This window comes from Diadema antillarum, unplaced genomic scaffold (assembly GCF_040938485.1).
Source record: "Diadema antillarum isolate AM-2024a unplaced genomic scaffold, OU_Dant_1.0 seq00001148_RagTag, whole genome shotgun sequence".
Lineage (NCBI taxonomy): Eukaryota > Metazoa > Echinodermata > Echinoidea > Diadematoida > Diadematidae > Diadema > Diadema antillarum.
In genome coordinates, this window is record NW_027271960.1 from 400,378 (window position 1) to 417,689 (window position 17,312).

Genomic DNA, 17,312 nt, shown 5'->3' on the forward strand with positions numbered 1-17,312 from the left:
GATTAAAGAATATCGTATATATATATATATATATATATATATAAACTTGTTATGCCAAATTATCTGCGAATGGAAACGTTTCAATGAGATTGAATGAAAACATTTATCAATGCTGTCATGTTTATAAAATGATTTATTTTTAAGACAGTCATAGAAAACGAGATTGACAGATTTAGTTCAGGTTTAATGTTTACGTAAAATTATTCTGTGTCTAGTTTTGCGCCTTTCAATATCTGTAAATAAACAGACAATTTTCTTGGAGTATAAATAATCCAATGTATTTTATGTTATAAGAGACTTAACGTGAAGATGAATTCAGGTTCAAGTGCCAATTTCATGATTTTTATTTAATTTTTGCTGTTTCAAAGAGACGTCAAACAGACACAGTAGATTTAAACTAGACGTGTAGTCAGATGGTACTTGTATTTTTGAATTTGTATGAATTTACAAAATCTGTCATAAAGGTCTAATCAATCTTATTCGAATACATTAAAGGCATTATTTGTCATTTGCAGATGAAACAAAACCCCAGCTTCAGTACTTCAAAATAGTTCTAAAATGTGAGTTAGGGATAGAAACAACAAGTGTGAAAAAAATTAATCAATATAATCAATGTTAAGTACTGTTAGATAAAATGTATACAAAATGAGAACAATAGTTATAATAAAATTTTTTCTAGACTAAACCGTCTATAGTTATGGCTTAGTGAGAAATATAATGATATCTCGTTATATCTTAGGCTTTGTTGGAAAATTTTTATATGGCAGGATGTTTTGTGATACAACTGACCTACACATATGCATCGAATATGATAACTCAAACATTTTTTAAATCACTGCTCCCAATGGTAAACATCGCCTTTAAGATGATAAAGAGAGAAACCATTACTACCCAAGAGAACTACAATACAATGTCATTTTATCTGACAGCTTTTGATATTCATCTCAATCTCTCTATGATGTCACGAACACTGAATTTATGTCCTAGTCAGAATACAGACAGTTTCGTGTGAAATTGATTTGATGAATTATGATATTTGGAATCTATCAAGATAGGAAGAACTTGATAACTTAGTACAGAGAAAATATCAAAGCTGTAATTTAAGATTTATGAGTTGCTATTGAGATTGGAGTACTTATCTTAAATTTAAAAAAAAAAATCATAGCAAACGGTTCACACAAAATTCATCAATTTGATGCAGAAAACTCTTGTGTCAGTGTCTATAGACTCGTTCCCTTTTCAGGAGAGAAAGAATCCCGCTTGTCAAAATATCTGCTTGACCAGTTTGATAGATTTAAATAACATAACGCAATGATTCGACCAGTCAACGTAAGGGAGTATCAAGAAGAACCCCTTTTTTTACTTTATTTCCGTTTTCCTCGGATTTTCGTAAAATTGTAAGTCCTAACATGAATCCATCCAGTGTTAGATCAGAGTGTTGGACTATTATCATCGTGATTGTAAATATATTCTATTGATGTTAATGAGATAGATTATTGACGAAGGATTAAATCCTGAATTTATTGTAATGGCTCACGACTATGAAAGTCTTTATTTCACCCGTTTGATTTGTGTAGGTTTGAATTTGACCTTTGACCTATAACGACTGAAAGTCTGGACATTGACAATAGTGTTAAAATGAACACGATTTATGTACTTAGAATTAAAGATCAGAGGATACATTGAATATCGTGAATATACGTCTGTGTGTGTTGGTCTGTTTCCATGTGTGTGTGTGAGTGATAGAATAGACTTGCTTGGCAATACATTACGATATATAGCTTCAAGATGAAAGATAGCTGTATGTGTAAAGGGGGAAATGTGCGTGTTGCGTGTGGGTCTTGGTGAAAGATGAGAAGAGACACTTCTGATAAGCAGACATTTGGCCATTTCTTCTTCTTCTTCTTCTTCTTCTACTTCTTCTTTTTCTTCTTTTCCCCCTTCTTCTTGCAAGAGAAAAAGACAAAGTTGTGGTTATTGTAATGACATTAATGCCAAGGGGGAGTTAGTGGCACACTTACAGATCAAAGCTGATATCTTATAAATTAATTGAATTGAAATGAATTTATTTTCACGTCATGCGTGCAACACCCTAGTTAGCGAAGATAACCTCCATTGGGGCTCACATACCTAACTAGATAACAATAAGATACATATTGAATATAAAAATGTATAGAGATGACATATCAAAAGAACTTGTGCACAACAATACAGATTACAATGCATATAAAATGAATAGAGACTAAATTTGGAAAATAAATAAACGACATATCCCAACAAACAGAAAATATGCCAATTCACTAACAGAAAGTAAAAACAAAATTTTTTAATTAGAATCCTCTAAAACCTAGAGAAACACTCTACGATTTTAAACTGAAATAAATTCAAAACGCACAAGACAATATGAAACAAAATCATGCAAAAACATATCAGACAACAACAAAACTTAACTTTTAAGGCAAAGTACGAAAAAAAAGTATAGACCCTACAAAACATATCTGAGCAACGGAACAATCATCAAATACAAACCCTTTTCTTAGCTAAATGTACAATGAGTCAGATCAAATTATGTGCCAATATGATATCTTGTGTTAATATTTCTACGTAGCATTTAAAAGTTTCAAATAACATGGAGGGAGTTACTTTCGGTACTATTCCACTACTTAGAGTACATGTACCTCTATATAGGTCTATCTACGTGTGCAGTAACTGGTTTTGGGCTTAAGGAACTTTATTGAGAACATCCAGATCATACGTAACCCTTTTGTGTCATGAGGAATAAAGAGCTTATTGTTTTTATGAGTCTTAACTAACAGTTATTTGAAGTAAAAGTTACTGACCTTAATGTGTGCCTCAAATAAGAATCCCTTTCTTTTAATTCTACCACACCATTATTGATACGACACACGTGCATTCTACTTCCGAAGGGAAACAGCATAAAACAGTCTTCGTTTGACACGAAAACCATTTAAAATGGGATAATAAACTGCTGTACAGTCATGGTGGGACACAAAGACACATACATGTACATAAAAAACTAACCGTCATAAACTTATTATATATACATGTATATATATATATATATATATATATATATATATATAGTCAATTTAGTCAATTTGCTCGCACTTAGAAATAGAATGCTATTGAAATGCTGAAATGACAGTGATTTTTTTTTTCAAAGCACATATCTGGTTAATTCAGACTCCTCTGCTCGCTAGCCTCGGCAACCACGGAGTAGCACAATGCTAATTTATTTTTTATCGATCCACTGCTCTCAACCCGTTGATTGATATTTGCTGCCTCGCATCTCCACAATAGGTTCGTATTATCATTCATGTCGAGGCTGGATATGATAAATTCACGCTTTCGACAGCACTCCTAAATATAATGAGAGTTGTCTCGCTGCTTGCATTTGCCTCTCTGTGCTTCTGGTTTCATGTGCTATGTTATCGTCCTCTGGGATATAGTTAAAAAGAGGACTTTAATTTTGGTGACTGAAATTCGCAGCGACTCCTCCTATTGCATGCAGCAATACTGAGTGAGGATTGTAGCATGTAGACGCTCAACAAACCCACAAGCGCGCAATCTGCATGGAATCGTCTAGTTCTACGGAGAATGATTACCAATTGCTCAGCAGAAACATGGCGCAAGGCAGTGGATGTAGCACAAGATGGGTCGCTTTTCTTCTCCTCATGCTGATTTATGTCGGTAAGTAGAGCCTCCTGCTGCTGTTTCTCTGCAGTTTTTCTTCCTCTTTTATCCCTTTTTTTTTTGGGGGGGGGGGGGAGACGGAGGGTGGAGGCGATACTTCTGACCTGTTAAGATGTTGTACTTTAGTTTCCAAGGTTCTATTTCTTCCCGCAGAACACATGATACATATACATATAATCTCTTATGCTCACACACACACACACACACACACACATGCGTCTTATATGTAATGTATATATATCAATGTAAAAGAAAGGACTACAGTAGGACTATTGTTTGGGTTGCATACTTTATTATGGGATACGTAAAGAGACCTTAATGTTCGGTATGATTTCTCGCAGCTACTATACAGGACGCAGAGTGTTGTAAATAATTTTACAATATTCTGCAAAGGAAAGTAAAGGGTTCGGTTATTTTGCTCAGTCTTGCTGAGAAATATTGTACGTAATCATACCGTCCCCTCTAGAAGAGGAAAAAATACATTGTCCCTCAGATAAGACATAAAATGAAGGTCCCGTGTGAGAAAGAGAGTTACAACTCATGTATTATATATACGTACACTCTTAAAAAAATGCCCAACTTTAACCAGCACTGAGCAACATACTGTCCACATAACTATTGGTTAAAATCTGCCCAACTGATGTAGGGTAACGAGTTTGCTATGTGGTTGGGCAAATTAAATTGCCCATCAGCTGTTAACCAATCAGACTTTACCCAACTTTGCAATTTCCCAGCCGTTGGTTATAATTATTTTGAGTTGGGTAATCATCTGCCCAACCCATCTACCCAATTAGCTCCTAGATATTGCCCAACTTCCATTTGTCCAACTGTTTAGTAAGTTGAATTTTGGTTAATCAAACATTTTGTGTTGAATTATTTGATGTATGGGTGTTTACCAGAACATGTGTATGTCAAGACATTGTTCATAACTAACCTATCATAATCCTACAGCTAGTCATCTATGCTTAGCCTACATCCTAGACCTAGTTAATACCAGGGATATTTCATTCACATATATAGGGCCATTTAGTTGTAATGCTTTAAGACATGGTTACCATGTAGATTACACTTTTATTATAGAAATATGAAAATAACTCATCAAAGGTACAAGCTGAAATTGTGAATATGACGGCAATAATATTCAATAAATTTCTAATACATTTCAGACATTTCAGAGTTTATTGAAATCATTAAAAAAACATTAAATTTAACAATATTTTATCTTTTTCACGAAGAGAATTTGAATAGTTCATGAATATTCATGAGCAAAAAAAAAAAAAACACACAGTAGAAACCAACAGAAACCAACTGGTATCAACTGGTATCAAAGTTTCAATGTTTTAGTTACTGGGCTTAATCTGGAATGAAGTGGAAAGCAAGTCCAGTTCAGGTATATGGGTTTCAAATTGTGTCATCTAACTATTTGCACACAAACCGACACACACACACACACAAACACACACAAAACACAAACTAGCAATATTGTAGGAGTATCCTGTAGTTTGCTCCCACAGACAGATACTCCCACAATGTTGATTTTTTAGCCCCTCCGGTGTTGACGGAATAAAGGGAAACGTAAGAAAATTATGTCAAAATACGTCCACAATGTAGCTCTTTCTTATATGTATTAATTATAATAATATATATATATATATATGCTGCATATATCGACAATACTGCGTGTGTGTGTGTGTCTCTCTCTCTCTCTCTCTCTCTCTCTCTCTATGTTTGTGTGTGTGTGTGTGTGTGTTGTCCCCCCTCCCATTCCTAAAACGGAGAATACCCTATAGTAATTTTTAGTACCCCCTACAAAATCGTAAGGTTCTGCCATCCTTCCATACGTAGACCTATACCACACACACACACACACACACACACACCGTCACATACATACACACATACACGCGTACACGCACAGACTTTTTTACTTGTCCATGAAAATTTACCAACTTAGAAAGGAACGTAACAAAATTACCCAAGTACTGGTAAGAAATACCCAGGCTTAATGTGCAAAAATAATGTTGGTAAATTATATAAGGCGAATTTCTACCCAAGTATCAGTTCCCTAACAAAAATTACCCAACACACAAAAGGAATGCGTCAATAACACAACAGCGGGGCAAAAAGTACCCAACTCTCCATTACCAATTCTGTTGGTAAATATTCGCCCAATATTAAAGTAAAAATAGTTGCCCAATGTTGGTTTAATCACCTAAAAGGTCAATTGGGTGATAATTGCCCAGAATGATGATTTTTTTTTTTTTACCAACCAACAATTACCCAACTAAATTTACCCAATATTTTAAGAGTGTAAAATATCCTGCTCATTCATTCATCGCAAAGAGCAGAGTGTATAACCAGGTGAAGTGGTCCTGCCTCACATCCAACATGGACCCCACGGAAAACCAGCTAGTCAACTGAATATAGGCTATTCAGCCATCTTTTCAGCTGGAAATGAAACAACTAGTACAATATTACAACATTACATGCACCAAGTGTACTATCATAGCGTGAATTCCTAAACATGGCAAGCGGATTTATGCAATTATTGTCAGAGCGGCCGATTGACAAAAAGGGCAGAATAGTTCGGCTCATTATATTGTAATGATAAAGTCGCGATAAAACCCAATTACACGTGAGTGAGAATGTATGAATCATTCTACGTTATTCTCAAGCAAACTGATGAAATGACTCTACATTCGCTGCCGTAAATTCTTGCGTTCGTCCTGTAATATAAATAAATTAAGACACTTGAAATAGGATGTTAAAGGCATTCAGTTAAGTGGAAGAAGGCAGCCTGTAACAGCTTATTCCATGAAGCTGTGTGAAAGAGGTTTGGATTTGGATTTGATTTGATAATATGACATGATCATAATTATACATCGACTCAACCATTTCTACGTGTTGTATAAAGCAACAAGCTTTACTCCCATTAATAGCATGAGTAACGTCTATAAAGTATGAGTTTTAGGGGAAACAATACTAGCAAAGTTGGGCATAGATGAGCCTGAGTAAATTTGTATTTTGTCATCATTCGAAACTGTAAATAAAAACTGCGGTACGATACTAACAAAATAAACTCTCTGTCAGAACGGTCTTGATGGTAAAATTGAATTAATATTTAATCATTTTTCAAACACTCACATAAATTCGAAGTAAGACACACATACGAAAATTAATTTATTCGACACATATTTACACCCATGGGCAAAAATAAATAGTTTCTTGATCATTACGTATTAGTTTGTTGTATGCAATATGTTGTGAACGAGCCGAAAGATTGAAAAAAAGGGGCGGGCAGGGAGCTTCATTCGGAGACACCTTTCTGCTCAAAGAACGGTTTCATATATATGTTGCAATTTTCATAGTTTCATATACAAATGTCTATCGCAAATTATGCACCATGAATGAAATTTGCTTATTTTAGAAACTACGGCAGGAAATCCTATAGGAGAGCTATCCTTATTGGTTAGGCACGCAGTAAATTATCATTTTACTCTTTCAATGTTGTGATCAATCTGCATCAAGACTTTATTTGTTGTTTTTGTGTGTGTGTGAAACAATATAGGAAAGCTTTTATTGTTATCAACATTTCTTGCCCTGTAAAGATTTAACAATGGTACACGTCATTCCGCGTTATTTATGAATCAAAACAAGAACAACTTTGAAATTCCTAGATTGTGTCCGCTTATAATCGAAACCTTCCACCATCTTGTTTGCGTGATTTTACTTTATCTATATTTTAGAATAGCAATAGGAACGATGTTGTTTAAACCATCAATGTATCACTGTACTAGCTGGCTAAATATTCACTGTTTGAAATCGCTCATCTAATTAAAGAAGACGAGACCAAAAGTCGTCTCTTAGGCGACATCTATTCTGAAGCTGTGAGGCGATTAATTTGATCATATCTCATTAAGTTTGAACGGGGTTGCTTCATCCTTTCTCCAAGACCTTAGTGACCAGGCTTGACAATAGATGAAAAATCGATAGGCAGTCATGGAGAGGGAATGTATTTAATCATGTGTATTGATTGTAGTCCCGAGGCGATCCTGCAGCCCGTTCGCCAGGCCCGGGCGAGAGCGTTCTTTTCTCATTTCGTTCAACGAACGAAATGAGAATTCCTATGTGTCCCTTGGCAAGAACACTTTCTACAGGAGGATGATTATGTAATGATGATATATGATGGTATATTCAATACAAAGGGGCATATTTCCTGGAAATTAAGATACACAATTTACAGTATATTTACAAATGTGAGCTACATTATAATATCATGTTGAATTATCAAAATTCTTCAGTGGACATTATTTCGATTTTTTTTCTGGAAGTGGAATGACACTATATATGTAACAAATTAAAACTTTGTGCATTTTTTTCTTCCGTCAAACCACAGATAAAAAAACAAACAAACAAACAGATATTTGAATAAATGTACAGTATTTAACTGTGTTTATGTATGTACATGTCTGTGTAACATAATTATTATGTGCGTCCCCCTCCAGACATGCTATGAGGGCTAGAAAGGCATGTATTAAACCAGAATAGCCTTTGACAATGCTGGGCCTTTGGCTTCACAGGTTGCTATAGTTGTTGGTGAGGGCAGGGTGAGGCCCTTGGTATCTGTCATTGACAAGACTGAAGTAAAATAAAAATGTGTATGGTGAAGGGAAGGCGGTAGTTGATAAAGATGGTGAAGAGGCAGGGGTTGTTCTTCAGTAATGGAAGAAGTAGAATGATCCCATAAGGCATGTTAGGAAGAACATTACAGCTTTTAGTTTCTATAGCAGTTCCGGTAACTCCAAAGAGCAACATGAGAGTTTGAATGAAAGGAGTTTGAAATTCTGATAGCTCCTCTTATGCACTCGTCGAGTTTCTCAGTGAATTCAGTATGTTTTATGTTATCGTTGAATTTTTCAATGAGCTGCTTGTGGGCGATTCTGACAAACGTGCAGCATGTGAGGAAAGAGACCGATGTTCGTTATTTCGAAGGTTCGTTATTCCGAATTACACAAAGATGTTCGTTATTCCAAAAAGGAAATAAAGTTTGTTATTTCGAAGGTTCGTTAGTCCAAAAATGAAATGAAATAACGAACCTTCGCAATTGCTAATATTTTTCGTTTTCGGATTATCGAGCATAGGGAATAACCTTTTTTTTTCAGATTAACGAACCTTCGGAATAACAAACTGTAACCAGAAAAGAATCCTCCAACATATAGTTCATATGACGAGAATCTGCCACGTGGTATGTACATTATGTAGACACAGCTGTGGTCTCAAACTTCTTGAAAAAGCAGTAAAACATACGTTCTCAAAACAGACTTAATTCCACGCTGTTTGCAGTAATTTCCATTACTTTATCCATTTGTGAAGGAAAGTGCCAAGATCACCTCCTGGCGCACCAGTATTTCTATGGGACAGAACTTGATTTCAAAGTGGTGACATGTAGCCTACCCTTGACAAATTTCTGCCCCTACTAGTCCTTTGATTAGACATCAGCTTAAAATAGTAATGTGTGCCTTTAAAGGGGCTGTACAGTACTGGTTGAGGTGGGGATTCATGTTTTTTGTATTCCTAAGTGAGATGATGAGAAACGTTTATTTGGTGAAAATTTATTTTCAAATGGCTGAGATATCCAAAAAAGTGATAATAATAAAAGACTACAGGCCACGCCTTTTATTAGGATCTCTTTGTTTCACCTTGTTTTTGGATATCTCAGCCATTTCAAAACCGGTTTTCATCCAATAAACTTTTCATACCCCTTAGAATTGCGTGCTCTTCGACATCTCGTTAGAGTGGTTTCTGAATATCTCGCAAAACGTTAAAAGCTAAATCCTCACCTCAATCAGAACTGTACACACCCTTTAAAAGAGTTATTTTGGAGGACAGGGGCGGATCCAGGGAGGACCGCAACCGGCGCACGCCCCCCCCCCCTTTATTTTTGTTGAAACAAAAGAAATAAAAAGAAAAAATGGGGAGGGGTGCGTGCGGTCCCCCCCCCCCTTTAATTTTGTAAACGCGCCCCCTCTTTACGAAATTCCTGGATCCGCCCCTGGAGGATAACATCAGTCTGGCACGTGAGCAGAAACTGAGGAAATAAAAGGATCTGAGACTACACTGCATGACATAATCATAGCTAGGAGAGTGGGAGGCTTCATGCTCCCATATACAACATACAAGTTGTTTGTTATGTTTTATTCCTAACTTTATCATGTTACAAGTACACGGCTTTGTTTATTTCGGTTCGATCAAGCACGTTCTAACGAGTAGAAAGGCAGCTATACACCAGCTCTGCGTAGTCATGGTCAGAGTATGTCACGAGTTAGGCGGGGAAGTACCAAAATGCAAACTTAGTTCGAGATGGTGAGTTTTACACTGCATGCTGGCCCACTACTAGGAGGTAGTCTTGACAGCAAGCGGTATGAAAATTGTTAGAAGTTCAAAAAAAAAAACCCTTCATATTTCACAATGATTTAATCGAAGTTGATTACTATGTAGTCTCTGTTTATTGTGTCGACTTTGTTTCAGTAAAAGGCGCAGACGACAGAACTGTCCAAGCCCAGTCGTGCGACTTAAAGTCCAATCCAGGCGGCTGTACCGGCCAAGCAGGATCGTGTTCAAAGTAAGTACAGCATGGCTCTTTAGTCAACTTTATGACCATAAAGTTTGTTGCTCCCTATCATTGGTGTTTAGTCAAAGGCAGTTGAGTCTGAAAAGACACCTTAGCCATATAAGACCGAAATGAAGGAAATGGTTCTTTTGTCAGTGACGATGCATGATTACACAATCGTCATTGTCCAAACATCTGAATTTTACTCATTAAGACACACATAATTATAAAATCCGGTGGCGGCTGTAATGATGATATCAAACGAAGACCTCCGTGAATAGTCCATGTGTGTAGCATAGGACCATAAATAGCGTTCGAATTGAGCTGTACATATCACGAGCAGAACTATGGAGGCTGCAACCCCCCCCCCCCCCCCCCCCCCCCCCCCCACACACACACACACACGAAAACCATTTCCGCGACCAATGCATATAATGAATATTGCAGGAACTACCAGTATATTAGCAATAGGCCTTGGAGTATACTAGAATATACATCACTAGCAAACTAAGGTATACATTAGGAAGATAGAAAAGTCGAGCATGTATACGCATGATAGCGCTCTCACGAATTGTCATCAAATTGAATGGAATCTAAAATGCTTCCAGCTCATCATGAATCAGGTTGTCGAGGGATACCTATATTTTAGCTATGAATAATTATGTCTCGATTTTCAGTTTCATTCTAACTTACGTTCATATTTCTCAAAGTGGTAATATATAAATACATAACGTGTGAAAAAGGACTTTGTTTCTTTTAGATCTCACAAAAATATACATTAATGTAAAAAATGTACATTAATGGTCATTATGCTGACGTCATAGATATAAAGAGCAGAGACACGCAGAGAGAGAGATAGAGAGAGAGAGAGAGAGAGAGAGAGCAATGTCTTGCCTGTACATCTATATATATATATATATATATATATATATATATATATATATATATATATATAATATGCTTGGTCGTTCATATTGACGGTTACAATCCTGAAAACGCAGGCTGCATTTTGACCAAGGAGATCTGACCGGGAGAGCTATTATAGCCAGACTGTTGTTTCTATTATAGCGATTTGACTAATTTTAATTGATTGACATCGAGCATGATAAAATCACAGCAAAAAGTAGTAAAATATTTTAATTTCTAGGTTAAAGGACGTCTTTCAAACAGCACAGCACAAAATAATAAGGTTATTTTTTTTATGTGAGACTGGCTTTTCTTCAAACTGTTTTCGCACGTGATATAGACTATTTCAAACGCCATGCTGATATCACTGATATTGCAGACACTATGTAATGAAAAATGTCTTGACCATCACATGGTCTGAACGTCGCACCAAAAGTGTTATTAAAAAGCAGCGTATTGTGTATACAATCCCAAATGAAAATGTGCAAAAATGAATTCCTCTCTGAATAAACATGATACGCAGGAATGCTTTGTGGCGGGCTAACAATTCGCGACTAATGATTGAATAAAGATCGCCAAATGTTTGCATTCCAACCGGTGTTGACTGAGTAGGTAATGAAATGGCGTATTCCTGCTGACGGGCGAGACAAACTTGTGAGTGATAGAGGGATGCAAGCTTCTCCCATGGCAACCACACTAAATATTTGATGATTCCAGGGAGGTTCTTCCACCTCCCTGATGATTCTGAAGGAGGAATAAAACAGACCACTGTAAACTTTGTTTCGACAATGCCAAGGACAGGAATATTTTGTCCACAAGGACGTTATCCGTTTGGAATGGTAGCTCAAAAAGCGCACTTTCACGAATGGTATTCAAATGATACATTATAGATAACCTCAAGCCATCTGTTACTCTACCTGAAAGCGATATCAGAGTTTAATAATTTGTGTTGTGAGGCCCTTCACTGCTTGACAAGCACATACATGACTTAACACTGTATAGTACATGTACTATATGATAGGCTAGGTTTGCATTGATGGCACCACATTGTACCTATCCCATCATTTGAGTGCTTTTAGTAGCTGCTATACCTGGCACTGCTGGACTTCGTGAGTTCACCTGTCATCCTAATATAATAGGCCTATGTGAATTATTACCACTCGCTTGGGATTTTTTTCTTTTAATTTGGACAGTGTTTGGGGGTGTCGTTTGTTTGTACGTTTGTTTGTCTATTTTTTTTTTTAATGAATAAAATTCACCTATAGTATAGGTAGCTGTCTGGTTAACTAGAGTGGTCGGAATGATTAAATACATGTAATGACGTACTAAAGCATGGAGATAGCTCCATGGCTCTAGGAAATACAACCTGATTCTCAGTATAGCGACCCGGAGAATTCCCTCCTCAATACAGTATTCCGCACTGAGACACAGCGTCCAATCAGTGACATTCCAGCAACAGCAGCAAACATGATTTATCATGAGCCCGTGAAATGTCAAATGTGCTCCAAATTAGATCTACTGTCACCATGGATACGCAGGGAACGTGTGTATCATTTAAAGGAAACAATGTTTGCTTTTGTTCGAATTGTTTCTTTGTTCGGCTGTAGATTGATGATAATTTATGAGGTGTGAATATTCAACAGCTCTCTGTGATACGAGAGCTACAGAGGAGGAGGAGGAAGAAGAAGAAGAAGAAGAAGAAGAAGAAGAGGGGAGGAGAAGGGGGAGGAGGAGGGGGAGGAGGAGGAGGAGAAGGATGAGGAGGAGGAGAAGGAGGAGATGGAGGAGGGGAGGAGGAGGAGGAGGAGGAGGAGGTGGATGAGGAGGAGGGAGAAGAAGTCTCGAGGAGGAGGAAGATGAGGGGAAAGTGATGAGGAGGAGGAGGAGAGGGAAGGTTGAATGACAGATTTCATTATGCAGCCAAAATGTGCGGTGTTGTCATTCGTTTCGAAATTAACTCCATCAACTATTTAGTCAATCAGAGCTTGAGTGAGGGCCATGTATCACTGTATATCAGCTCTGACCCATATTGAAATGACCAAAGCATATGGATCATTTATTTAATAGTAAAATGGACAAGCGTGGATTATCTCCGATTTTGTATGGCCAAGGTGTACAATACACAAACAGTACCAGGTGATTATTGCACTAATTAATGACAAACTGTGCCGACGGGTTCACATTAATCAGAATACATTTATCATCCTTCATATCAGACTTTAACTATAACTTTAAAACAAAAACAACAGCATTATGCTATGTATTCTATGAAATTTATGGTAGGAGGACACGACATAATAAAACATAACTTTACATGATAATACAGGAATGTAAAACAAACAAAAACAGGCATTGCAAATACTTGAAACATATAAAAAAGTCTAAATGTACGTATATTGCTCTAGTCGCAGTGCAAGGAAAAGAAATACATCGGCATTCTACACCAGGGGGTGTTTCATAAAGCTGCTCTTAAAGTTACGAACGACTTAAGAACGACTGCTGATCAGTTCTTGTACTGAATTATTGAAATTCTGATAAGTATAGCATATCAGAACTGATCACCAGTCAATCTTAAGTCGTTCGTAACTTTAAGAACAGCTTTATAAAACACCCCTGGTCATTTACAAAAAATTGAAGAATTACCCAATTTTCTTCTTTTTTTTTTCCAGAGATGCTCCTACATCTTGCCTCCACGGGGACTGCGTGAAGGATCGATGCATCTGTCACCCATGTTGGGAGGGTAGTCGCTGCGATATAGCTGGTAAGACGTGGTCATGTAATACAAAATGCACATGTTGATGTCAATCAGTCATACACTTTTGTTCTGACATTGCAAATGACTGACAAATCCAAAATTAACTAAACGCTGATTCTTCAGTCCGCCTTTTATTTTTGGTGGATGTTTTGTGTGCGCCATGCCGGCGCCGCCGCCGTTTCATGACCTATTTGCCTGAAATTTTGTACTAGGGCATGTGTAATGATGGTCAAATCTATAGACTTTAAATTTGTGGTGCTGCCCTCAGTTTTCCATCTTATATAGGGTCAAAGGTCATATTTATGTTGCCGATTTATTTCTCCTCTTCTGAACACACTTTTTGACAATTATTATTATCATTTTATTTTTTTTTTGCTATGGTATGCATGTCCATCATGGTATACGCTTAAACCCCCATAGATTAACGACCTTTCCATATTACACTCCCGTTGCGTATACTTGTATATAAGCGGAGATTTCTCGTTTTGTCGTACGTTAGCGCAGCGCAGATTCATGTAATAACTAATCAGTGTCACTCAAAGGGAAGTAACAAACGCAAACAGAAGGAAACTGACCAGAAATGAATATAATTTATTAGTGGAAAATGAGCAAGGAAATGGGATTCCATCGGGATTCGAACCCGAGACCTCCGGATTGCTAGCCCGGTGCTCTACCGACGGAGCTATAGAAAGCTCTACAGCGTTCGTCCCAGAAATCCTTAGATACAATTTATTGACAAAATTTATGTGTAGTTAACAGCAAAATGCAACAGATGTTATAAAAACAGTTAATACATACATATATACATGTAATTTCGGCGTGAGCAAATGGAAACTCTGAAAATTGTGTTAGTCGAATTAAATGCTATCGCTTAATGAGTCGAAGCACGTCATTCCCAAGGACTTCGACTCATGCACAGCTTAAGGCGTTCAATGTTCCAACGGTAGTCCTCAATTTCCATACATCGCTGTATGGATTACCTTTCATCGTTATGAATTATATAATACGAATTCCTGATGGCATCATTATATCAAAATTTGATTGGAAATACGACGCGTGTGTTAGCGCGTCGCGTCATTATTCTTGGTCGGTATTTAGGAATTTATTGGTCGGCATTTTATTACATAGATACTTAGTATTCTATGCTCCCTGTAGATGAATAATTAAGTGATTTATACCCTAAGCCTGATAAAAGCCTATCGTATTTCAGCAAGCATTTCCAATATAATGGAATTTTGTCCTTGGCTGCATTACTTATATGAACTGGTATATGAAACGATATAACGCTAACAATAAGCCCGGGGTAACTGAATAGATATTAGATGAGTTGCCATACAATTCCCACTACTGACGTCACTTGGGACCAGAGCCGATTGGATTAATTAGAGCGGACTCTATGAGTTATATTGACTGATGTCATTTGAGTGTGGGATGCGCTCTCAAATTTGCCATTCTAATTAAACAGTGGGGGAAGATATCGCGGAGCATAAATCACAATGAGTATTTGTTTGCTCGAGGCAAACAGAAACATGTTCGCGTTCACCAGTATGGTGAAGTCTGCCAGTTTTTTTAAAGGTTAGTCAATATCATCTGTTCATGACACGTTAATATCCGTGATGATAAAACTTCAAAAATATCCATGTTGTTTCACAAGGAAGAAGAGCAAGGCTGCACATATCGCTAGCTAAAAGCAAGAATATATAATGATAGCTTTCCAAATTTGATTAGTCTCAATAGTCAGCGTTAGTATTAAACACAAAATCGCATTACATGAGAACCATAACATTCTGAACGTTCTCATATTTCTATAGGTACACAAAATAAATTGCATAGAATTTTACATTAGTTCATACACTCATTTTAATCCTTCATGGAAGGTAAAAAAATTGGGTGAGAACGGGTGAACGATATCAGCTCGTAGACTGGGGAAAGCACTATGATTGGTTTTGTTATTCATCTGACAAAATGGTCAGTGATTGGTACTGCGTATTAATCTAAACAATAGTTGTTAAACTGTGTCACATAACATGGTTTGAAATCAGCTATTTGTACGGATAATTATACATGGTCATATATCCTCTCCTTTCCCTCCCTTCTCTCCACCCCCCGTCTCTCCATGACAAATAACATAAATGATTTATTGTTCTCCGATGCTTTCCCTTTCCAGCCAATAAGCACGCACCCATCGTAGAAAAGATGGATGATATTTACATTAACCGTGGAGACATAGCGAGAGGACGGGAGGACAGAACGCTTGCCTTTGTCATGGCAACGGATGGTGACGTCGACATCCGCTGCAGGGAAATCACATGTGTGTGTGCCGAGATGGTATATAGCGTTCTTGACCACGACGGCAAAAGGAGTGCCGCATTTCAGGTAGCAGTCCCATCAATAACATGGGCTTATTTATGTTTTGTTATAATTCTGTCAGTTGTCAAATTGACATTTTGAGAAAGAGTGAGATCGATGCGTGAAAAAAAAAATAGATTTTTTGCATTGAAACGTTAATGAAATATTAACGGAGAGCATGGAGGGGAAGTGAAGTACACAACGGATTGTTAATGAAATCACCCAAACGAGGTGAATGCATGAAATTAGATCGAAAACGTATTTTCCCTCTGGAGATGTTTGCAAACATCAACAAACTACTGTTATTCTAGCTTCTGCGACTTAACGTGTGCATATTTACCTCAGCAGCTTAGCTTCCTTATCATAAGAAGTTTTTGATGATTCTTCCAGAAGCCTTAATGGTTCTGCATACATATATTACAGCGCTTTCCATCTTGACCTTTCATAACGATTTAAACAAACAAACAAACAAACAAGCAAGCAAACAAACAAACTAACCGTCATTTCAGTAGGGTCCAATTACTGAGTCTTGCTTAACGCTTCATGATGTGTAAGCACTATATCTGATAATCTTCATAAATTGTGTAATATTTACGTCTCCAAGATTGACAACATTGGTGCCTTAAGTCTACGGGATCCCGTCCAAGTGTTAGGAAGCGACCAGGTGGACTTCACTCTCACTACCCGTGTGTCAAACTCAGATGGGCAACAATTTACCGACATCCCACTGGTCGTGCACATCGTTGAGGATGATGACTCGATAGGACCGGAGGTCGAGCGTGGTCATCGAGTCCGTAGAGCGGTGTCTGACGATGTATGTCAACGTCCTTTATCATTGAGTACTTTTCCCTGGTTATAGGATGGCAAGAATTACTTTTTTTTTATTCAATCAATCGGTATTAACTTAGTCAAGATTAGCTCAATTTTTATGTGTGAATATTATTTCGTATTTTGTGTTTTAATGATATCAGATATTCT

The 17,312-nt window shown here is 37.1% G+C and overlaps 1 protein-coding gene across 1 annotated transcript in view; it reads left to right on the forward strand.

The window, feature by feature from the left end:
* The first annotated feature begins 3,644 nt into the window (after positions 1–3,644).
* Positions 3,645–17,312, forward strand: part of LOC139744235 (uncharacterized) — a 32,640-nt gene continuing 18,972 nt past the window's right edge. The window contains exons 1-5 of the mRNA XM_071654678.1: positions 3,645–3,711; positions 10,243–10,336; positions 13,900–13,991; positions 16,153–16,361; positions 16,939–17,148. Coding sequence (XP_071510779.1) covers positions 3,645–3,711; positions 10,243–10,336; positions 13,900–13,991; positions 16,153–16,361; positions 16,939–17,148 — 672 coding nt within the window. The remainder of the gene's footprint in view (positions 3,712–10,242; positions 10,337–13,899; positions 13,992–16,152; positions 16,362–16,938; positions 17,149–17,312) is intronic.